This window comes from Merops nubicus, unplaced genomic scaffold (genome assembly GCF_000691845.1).
Source record: "Merops nubicus isolate BGI_N331 unplaced genomic scaffold, ASM69184v1 scaffold17572, whole genome shotgun sequence".
Classification (NCBI taxonomy): Eukaryota; Metazoa; Chordata; class Aves; order Coraciiformes; family Meropidae; genus Merops; species Merops nubicus.
In genome coordinates, this window is record NW_008591754.1 from 574 (window position 1) to 9388 (window position 8815).

Sequence of the window (8815 nt, forward strand, 5' to 3'; positions counted from 1 at the left end):
GCGAGCCTTCATGGGGGAGAAGCCCTACATCTGCATCGAGTGCGGGCAGAGCTTCAACCGCAGCTCCGACCTGCTCCGCCACCAGAGGATCCACAGCGGGGAGAAGCCCTACGCGTGTGCTGACTGCGGCAAGAGCTTCAGCCGCCGCGCCCACCTCGTCCAGCACCAGCGCGTCCACACGGGAGAGCGGCCATACCAGTGCAAGGACTGCGGGAAGAGCTTCAGCCAGAGCACCCACCTGGTGCAGCACCAGCGCAACCACACTGGCGAGAGGCCTTATGTCTGTGCCAAGTGTGGGAGGAACTTCTACCAGAACTCGGGCCTGCTCCGCCACGCCAACTTCCACACGGGCGAGAAACCCTACAAGTGTCCCCAGTGCGGGAAGCGCTTCAGTGACAGCTCCAACCTCATGGCCCACCAGCGGCTCCACACGGGCGAGAAACCCTACAAGTGTGCTGACTGCAACAAGTGCTTCAGTGAGAGCTCTAAGCTGGTCATCCACCGGCGGGTCCACACGGGTGAGAAGCCGTACTTGTGCCCGGACTGTGGGAAGAGTTTCAGCCAGCGCTCACACCTTGTCCAGCACCGTCGTACCCACACTGGGGAGAAACCCTACAAGTGTGCCGAGTGTGGCACCTGCTTCAGTGACAACTCGACCCTCATCCGTCATCGTCGCACCCATACTGGGGAGAAACCTTTCAAGTGCTCCCACTGTGGGAAGAGCTTCAGTCGCAACTCCTACTTAGTCTCACACCAGCGGGTGCACGTGTGGTAGGCAGCATCCTAGTGATGCGGTCTGGGGGTGATCTAGGATGAGCTTCTGATCTAGGCCTGTCCAAAATGTGCCTAAGAAGCAAGGGGGTGGACAAGGCTGTGATTACAGTAGGGCCCCTGGATTTTAGATCCCTGGCCAAAGGGATTCCTTTGGCCTGTGTTGCCTGTTTCATTCACCTCCTTCTCCCAGCGCACCTTGGGCATGGACAGAAAGTGAGCAGTGGTTGCAGCGGGTAGTTCTGAATCCCAAGGCCCTGTCATCCTCTTTCTCTGGTACTAGAATCAAATGCCATGTGGCCAAGGTGGAGGTGTGTTCTCCCACCTCCCCATGAAAGGTGTGTGACTGGGAGCCTGAGGAGGGAATGGACATCACGCCACGTGATGAGAAGCTGCTTGGTGATGCAATGTATGCACGTGTGGTTGTGTCAAGGGAAGTGAGGTGGAACGTGAGGTCGCTAAGGGGCTTTGTTCCACTCTCAGCTGAAATGTTGTGACCTATATTATGCACAGGTCTATGGATGCTCACCATGCTTCTGTTGTCTAAGCCAGTTCTGTGTCTCACACAGCAGTCAGGAAGGTCAAAGCTCAGTAAGTCCTGCGGAGAAGCAGGAGACTGCATCATGCATATACAGCATGCAGGCTAGTGTGAAGCACAGGCAGAGACCACTAGAGCCTGCTTGTAAAAGGAACACATGAGCATGCCCTAGACCAGAGAAGGAAGGCATGCTGCAAAGGTTTGTGCAAATGCTGCTTGGATGGAAGGAACATGGGAGCTGCAGGGCAGGGGCACGGCCTGTTCTGGAATCTCAGAACTGGGGGGAAACTGATGTAGCAAACTATCACATCTGGAAGCTTAAAAAAACCAAAAATCAGTATTGTGCTTGCTGCAGCTAAGACTTTGGTACACACAGCCTGACAAGTAAATGGAGCTCACCACTGAATTTGTGCTGGTAGCCTCCTTGTTCTGCAGAATTCAATTTACAAATATGGATCAAGTGTGCTGGTGTAAGCTGTGTTGCAAAATAGGACAGAGCAGCAGCACTCCAGGACTGACCTGATTGCATACCAGTATTCTCAAGTCCTGTTTTGACCGAGGTGTGTGTGTGTAAATAACATCTACATGTATGTATTCACGTATGGACAAACTAGTTTTTATCGTAAGTGTATCTTCACTCTCACATGTGAGCAGTCATGCGTGCACACACCGTGGCAGTGGTCAGAAGGGCCAGCTGTGTGACTCTTCACCATATCAGGACTTCTCAAGACCCTCAACAATCTGTATATACTACCATCTCTCAGTAAGAATCCAGGAGAAATAGGTTTTGTATTAAAACATCTGGATTTTCACATCAGGACGTTCAGTTTTACATTGATGACTTCCTGTGTGTGTGTTCAAGATCTGGAATTGAGTTGTGTATCTACAAAAAATGTGTGGCTCCCATGGTTGCAAAGAATGACTTCTAAACATTGCTCAGTGTGATGCTCTCCCCCTTGTTTTACACAGGTACATATCAGTGGCACTGGTAGGATGTACCCCCCTCGTGGTTTTTAACTACAAGGAATTGCAGTGCAACACTTTTCACTGTATATTTTTGACTGGTTTGCTGCTGATCATTTTGGTGATGATACTGACGTGTTTATCCAGCACTGCTGGATCTTCAATTTCCAGTTTTGTGATGTACCTTACTAATTGTGCAGCTGGCTCTGTGGCTTCAGTAGGTCTCTGGAAGAGGGAATGCAGCCTGAAGCCAGTGAAAGGACTGGAGCTGTGATGGGGAAGAGATCAAGGAAATGAAGATGTCAGGGAGACCCACGGATTTGAGCAGCTGGTGGTCAGAAATGCTTGGGACTGGCTTGCTCTACAAAACGTGCTACTCTCCAAGGGATTGCACAGATCTTGCTTTTCTGCAAGCCCCAAGCCACTTCGTGACACTCAACTGCTGATAAAATGTTATTTTCATCTAGTTTAATAAAAAGGAGCTGTAGGGGAAGCATGAAATTGTTCACAGCTCCTGGAAGAACAAGGCACCTTTATGTGCAGCTGCTCAGGGAAGTAGAAGGAGCTTTGAGAAATGAGATGGGCTTTGTTTACACAGGAACCAAAGCCTTCATTTGCAAATGCACATTTTGGTTTTAGTTTTGTTTGGTTTTAGTTTTGTTTGGTTTTCTTTTTTTTTTTTTTATGAACATGATCAAACCAATGACTCCTTGATTTCTGTTCCACTTCTGGAAAGTGGTTTGGAAATGTGATTAATGGTCATCTAATAGGTTCCAGAAGCATCAAGGTTTTCATTTGCTAGCAGACTTGCAGAAGGGGTACTACAGCCCTCAGCTGGTAGGCTCATTTTAAACTGAAGTTAAAGGTTATGCTGCAGTGCAGCTGTAGAGCTGATCAGTTTGTGTGGGTCTGTCCCATTCCAGATTACATTTCCTCCAGGAAATCTGCAGCACTAAAGCTGCCTGTTTGGCTGAGAAGCCCTGTGTGCCAGGGAAAGGCATCTTGTGAATACAACTTTTCTTTTGGCAGTCTGAACGGAGTCTCTGTGGCAGATCACTGACGTCAAACCCAGGGCTGCACGTAGCTGAGCTCAACTCAAAGGGGAAACTTCTGAGTTTGTGTTTCATTGAGATTCTGCTCTGAGAAGCCAGTTGCCCCTGTGAATACTCTTTCACAGCAGTCCTTGGAGCGCTTCTTTTCCTTTCTACATGCTTTGTGAAGTGCTGTGTATACTTAGCAGAGCTCTGGAAATGAGAATGATTGATGTGCATTTATTTCTGAGTCCTCTATGAATGTATTTAGAACTGTATGCCAAATCAGAGTGGCCTTAGGGTTCACAGCACATTGCCAGTGCAGTAGCTATAGCGGCTAGGATGGGATTGCTCACCAGTGTAAGCACATTGCTGGAGTTCCTTTCCACAGCCACTGTTAGTTTTCCCTGTTCAGTGTCACTTGGCTGAGATAATTCACTTCCCCTGGCCTGTCTGCTCTTTACTGTTTGTGGTCATCCAGCTGGAGAGAAGAATGTGGGCACCACCCTTGCTCTGCTGTTGCAGAAGTTACAGTTCCTCCTCTTCCAGGGATTGAATGGCTTCATGGGCAGCACACAGCACAAAGTCACAAGCCAAATTCAGAAAACAGAGGTATGGGCATGTGCAGAAAGGTGAGAACTAGAAGGTTTATTTTCACAGCAGCTAGCTCACTGGTTTCTCTACCAGCCATTTCCTCCCTCAGGATTATAGACAACTGGAAAAAAAGAAAAAAACAAGAAGAAAAAGCTATTATCATTCCAGCAGACCATCCATAGCACACTTCAGCCCAGACCTGTGGTCAGATGGTGGCCACATACTCCTGCCAGCTGAGAATCCTCTAGAATCCTGTAAAGTCCTGTTGTGCTAATGGTGCTTGGATATTACAGTAATACTGTGGCACTTTAGAAATACCTAAGATAGGCAGATGGATGAATGACATCTCTACAATAAATCTTTTGCTCCTAGTGTTGTTATCCATGGTTTTTTGCTTTTTTTTTTCCCTAGAGTGACCCAAGCATCACAATTTCTTGTGCCCTGGCAGGACCAGATTTGGGAATACATGTCACCCTTCACAGAGGGATGTCTATTACCTAGCACAGCTGCTGTGCAGTGCGAATAGGAACCCAGATGTGAGGGGTATTCTTAGAACTGCTCTTCATTTTCATCTCCCATTTCTGCACGAACCTGAAAAGCCAGAGGATGTCACCCAGTGCTCACTGTTCCTTTGCAGGAGAAAGTGGCAGTACCATATTCTGCAGTGACACCTTCCTGCTGGCACATGAACCTGGTTCTAGCAGAGCTGCAGCTGCTCTGAACAGATGATCTTCCCACTTCTGCCACATGGGTTGTATGGGATCCAGTTTTCCAGCCCCCTGCTGACAAAGTATGTGTAATAGTGGTGACTGAAACACAACTGCATTTACATTCCTCATCACTTCATTATTTATGACTGGGAAAGCAGATGCCGTTTGATCTTGGACAAGAGGTGTGTTTTGTGTGTGTTAATAAATTTTAGAAAGTATTTTATGTGTAATCCCTAAAGCAATTTTTGAGATACATCAAACAAAACTGCCCTTGCATGCACAGCAAACTGTATTCTTTGTGGCCCTCTTTCCCCTTTACCCCCCACAACACTGGTATGAATAGCCAGAGACACAACAGGAGTCCTCATCTCTGGAAAAAGGAGAATACAGGGTATTTCAAGGAGATGGAGCAGAGAGAGGCCAAAAGAGGCATTGCCTATGTGTTCTGCTTTGCTGCTCTTGCTAGTGTCCCAGGCTTTGAAGGGTCTTTAGCCTACCTATGCCAAACCAAAACTGATATATCTCACAAGTAGGTTGATCCACCTCTCAACTGTCCCCTCCCTTTTCTCATTCAAGTGCTTGCTGGCTTTCCTAGTAGAAAAGGCATGAATCCATCTGATGACACTGAGGGACTTTGACAGCTGTTGGGTTTTCTTCTCACAGGCCTGGGCTGCTTGGGACACTTACATGAACAGAGGTGAGAGCCTAGGAACCAGTGAGCAGAGGAGTCAGACTTCTTAGGGGAAGCAGAATTCTCTTCCTGAGGTGCCTGTGGGGCACACTGGGATAGGTGGGACAGGATGGTCAGAGCAAAGTAACCCTTCAAGGCTAGGTGAAAGCACCCATCGATTAAAGCAGGCCATGCCAGGTCTGAACGTCCTCATGGATGCAAAGAGTGCAAAGCTGTGCAAACTCCTTTGTTCCCTTCCCTTTGGCACTCTGTGCAAAGCACAGCTCCATGGGATGTGGAGGTTGGCACTGCTTAGAACAGACTTGTCTGAACAGCCACACGGACAGGCCATTCAAAATAACTGCCACGCTGCAGCCAACCTCTGCTGCACAGCCCCAAGGAATTCACTGAAGGAACCTTCATCTGAAAAAAAAACAAAGTTGCTTGCAGGACTTGCAACAAGTCTCAGGAGGCTGGACCAGGGAAGCTGTGTGGAAACGCAGTTGGTCTAACCCCTGGCCAAGCTTCCTGGGAAAGGTTTCTCTGGGCTCTTCAAGCCCAGGTGGCCTGCACAAGCCCAGCTCCCTGCCCTGAGCATGAGAAAGGGTAAGAGCAGTAGCATGGCTTTATTAAGTCCATGGTTGGACTTGATGATCTCCAGAGGTCCCTTCCAACCCCTAGCTTTCTGTGATTAAGAAGGGCAGCATATCCAAAGTGAAGGTACCCCATGGCATTTTGCTGTCTCGAAGGTGAATAGTCGAACCAGGCCCATGTGAGGAAAAGGGTAAGCAGAAGAGGTTGAGATAGGCTGAACAGCTAGGGAGTTCTGAACTGGGGAATTGGATTTCCTGAGGCTGCTGGGAAGGTGAGATGATTTGGAGGCACCAACAGCTGCATGGATGAAGGGCCACCATTCTCCAGACTGCCCAAGTAACTGCTCCCTCATATCTGGACTCCTGTTGTTTAGCTTCCCAGGGCTCCTGCAATTCCCCTGCTGCTGGTCATAGGCTGCTTGGGGCCATTGCCTACTACATCTCTTACCTCCATCTGACCTTCACTGAAACACTGCTGAACTCCCCCTTGCTATGGCTCAGGAGGGTGTTTTCCCATTTGTAAGCACAGAGCCACAGAGGAGGCTTCTTGGTGTCAGCCCCTGTTCTGTGGATGTTTTCCCTCCCAAAAGGGCATTGTCTCATGGCTTACCCCAAAGCAAACAGACAGTGCATATGCCTTTATGGAAGGGAGAGCTTTTGACAGACCTACCTCATTTGATCTGCTTTTCCCCAGCCTTAGTAGAATATCTGCTCTTCTAGGATAGGGAGAGAGAAGTTGCTTCCTACAGCTCTGCACCTGGCTGTTGTGCTTAAGAAGATGCCTTTTTGCTGGGCAGCTGTTTGCTTTTCTTGCCTGATTTCTTTAACAGCTGACCTTTGAATTCTCTCTATGCCCTTAGGCAGACAAGAAATACCAAGCAAAACAGGACAAACAGAGTTTACATATAGTATGCATTAGAGAGATTATAGATGTCTTACCAATTCATTGGATGTGTGTTCAAACTTTTTTTGAACCTGGGGTCAAACAGGAACCACAAAACTGCATTGTTAAAAAAAAAAATAAATGAAGAGAGATCTTCTCACAATTACCACAAAAAGGGAAGTAGCAATGGGACTGTGGAACAAAACATTTTTCCTTATGTCTACACAGAGAAGAATTAAAATCACTGAACAGAAGTGCTCACATTCTTAGAAAGATGAAAAAAGTTGGTAAAATATGATGGTTCTTATTCTGGACTCTTGAAATCTAAGGAGTTAAGTGGCATGGTCAACAGCAATGTTATGTCTTCGGCCTACTCTGAGCCAGGGGTTGGTGTAAAAGCATTCAGAGTCTGCCTTTGGGCAGCCACATCCTGCCCTGAGCCTCAGGCATTTGCTTTTGTTTGGCTGGTATGTGATGTAGCTGCTAATGGTGATGTAGCTGTGGGTCTCAGCTGCAGCTTCCATCTCAGTGTACATGGAACCACTAATGCCTGTGAAAAAAAGAGTGAATTCCTTTCTCAAGAAATGTAACCTGAGGAGATCCTGAAACTCCCCAGGCTCTCAGGATCTCGATGCTTCACCTTCATTGGCAGCAGTGCTCACTCCAGCCAGCTTCCAGCAAAAAGCATTCCTGGGGAGGGAAGCACTGACGGTCCAAGTGCCAAGTCAGAGGGGAAAAAAGGAAATGACTGGTATTTAAAAATACTCATCCCAGGATGTATGAGCCATGAACTGAAGTCTGAAGAAGCCCAGGTATGGCTTGGAATACAGGAGAGAATGAATAACTGCAGATGTTGTCTTGCAAGCCTATAGGTAGGTGAAGTTTCCATCATGGATGCTGTGATCACCTAGGTTAGTGCTTGTCCATCACAATTTTTTGATTGCTGAGAAGATGAGGCATTCTGGAATGCATCTGCAGATTGGTAGCAGAAAGCTATTAGATTAATTTCTCTGAAGAATACTCTTCTATTGTCTTGCTTGTTGCTAGCACAGCCCCCATACCTGCAGTACCCTTCCAGAACTTCAAAATTAGAAATCATGGTAACTTTATTCCTAATCCATAGATTAAAGAGTACACAGCAGCTGATTAGCATCAGCTTTTGTTGCAAAATGGTCGTGTGAAGGACAGCTGAAGTGAAGTTTGTGTGAAGGTGTTTTATGCTGGCCTCTGTGTGCAGTAAGGTTTGCTTTCTGGTCCCTTGTGAACACAGGCGAAGGATTCCTGCCACCTCCTTCACAAGGCTCCTTCAACTGGCTGAACAATTTCATATTTCCTGTGGCTAACAGGTATCTCTGAGGCTGGGTTTTCATGACTTGCTGCAATTGCAGACAGCCCTCACTGACTATCTGCATATTGGTAGCAGAAAGCTATTAGATAAATTTCTCTAAAGAATACTCTTCGTTGTCTTGCTTGTTGCTAGCACAGCCCCCATACCTGCAGTACCCTTCCAGAACTTCAAAATTAGAAATCATGGTAACTTTATCCCTAATCCACAGATTAAAGAATATACAGCAGCTGATTAGCATCAGCTTTTGTTGCAAAATGGTCGTGTGAAGGACAGCTGAAGTGAAGTTTGTGTGAAGGTGTTTTATGCTGGCCTCTGTGTGCAGTAAGGTTTGCTTTCTGGTCCCTTGTGAACACAGGCGAAGGATTCCTGCCACCTCCTTCACAAGGCTCCTTCAACTGGCTGAACAATTTCATATTTCCTGTGGCTAACAGGTATCTCTGAGGCTGGGTTTTCATGACTTGCTGCAATTGCAGACAGCCCTCACTGACTTGTGACAGCAGATCACATCGGATGGCTGAGGCTCTTGCCATCCCCAGCCACCCGCTGGGTTATTTTTGACTTGGATGGTTTCCCTGATCCGGGGCTCAGCACGGCACAGCAGGGTTGGCACAAGTGAGGTGGGTGGTGACTAATGCACAAGGAGCATGTTCCCTAAGTTGGTATTGCAACCATGCAAGCCACATCGTGAAACAACAGCCCTGTGGGAGCAGGAAT

The 8815-nt window shown here is 47.5% G+C and overlaps 1 protein-coding gene across 1 annotated transcript; it reads left to right on the top strand.

Moving 5' to 3' along the window:
* The first annotated feature begins 10 nt into the window (after positions 1 to 10).
* LOC103782610 (zinc finger protein 436-like) lies at positions 11 to 775 on the top strand. The gene has a single exon (XM_008950384.1). The coding sequence runs from the start codon at positions 11 to 13 to the stop codon at positions 773 to 775; it is 765 nt and encodes a 254-aa protein (XP_008948632.1).
* Positions 776 to 8815: the final 8040 nt, after the last annotated feature.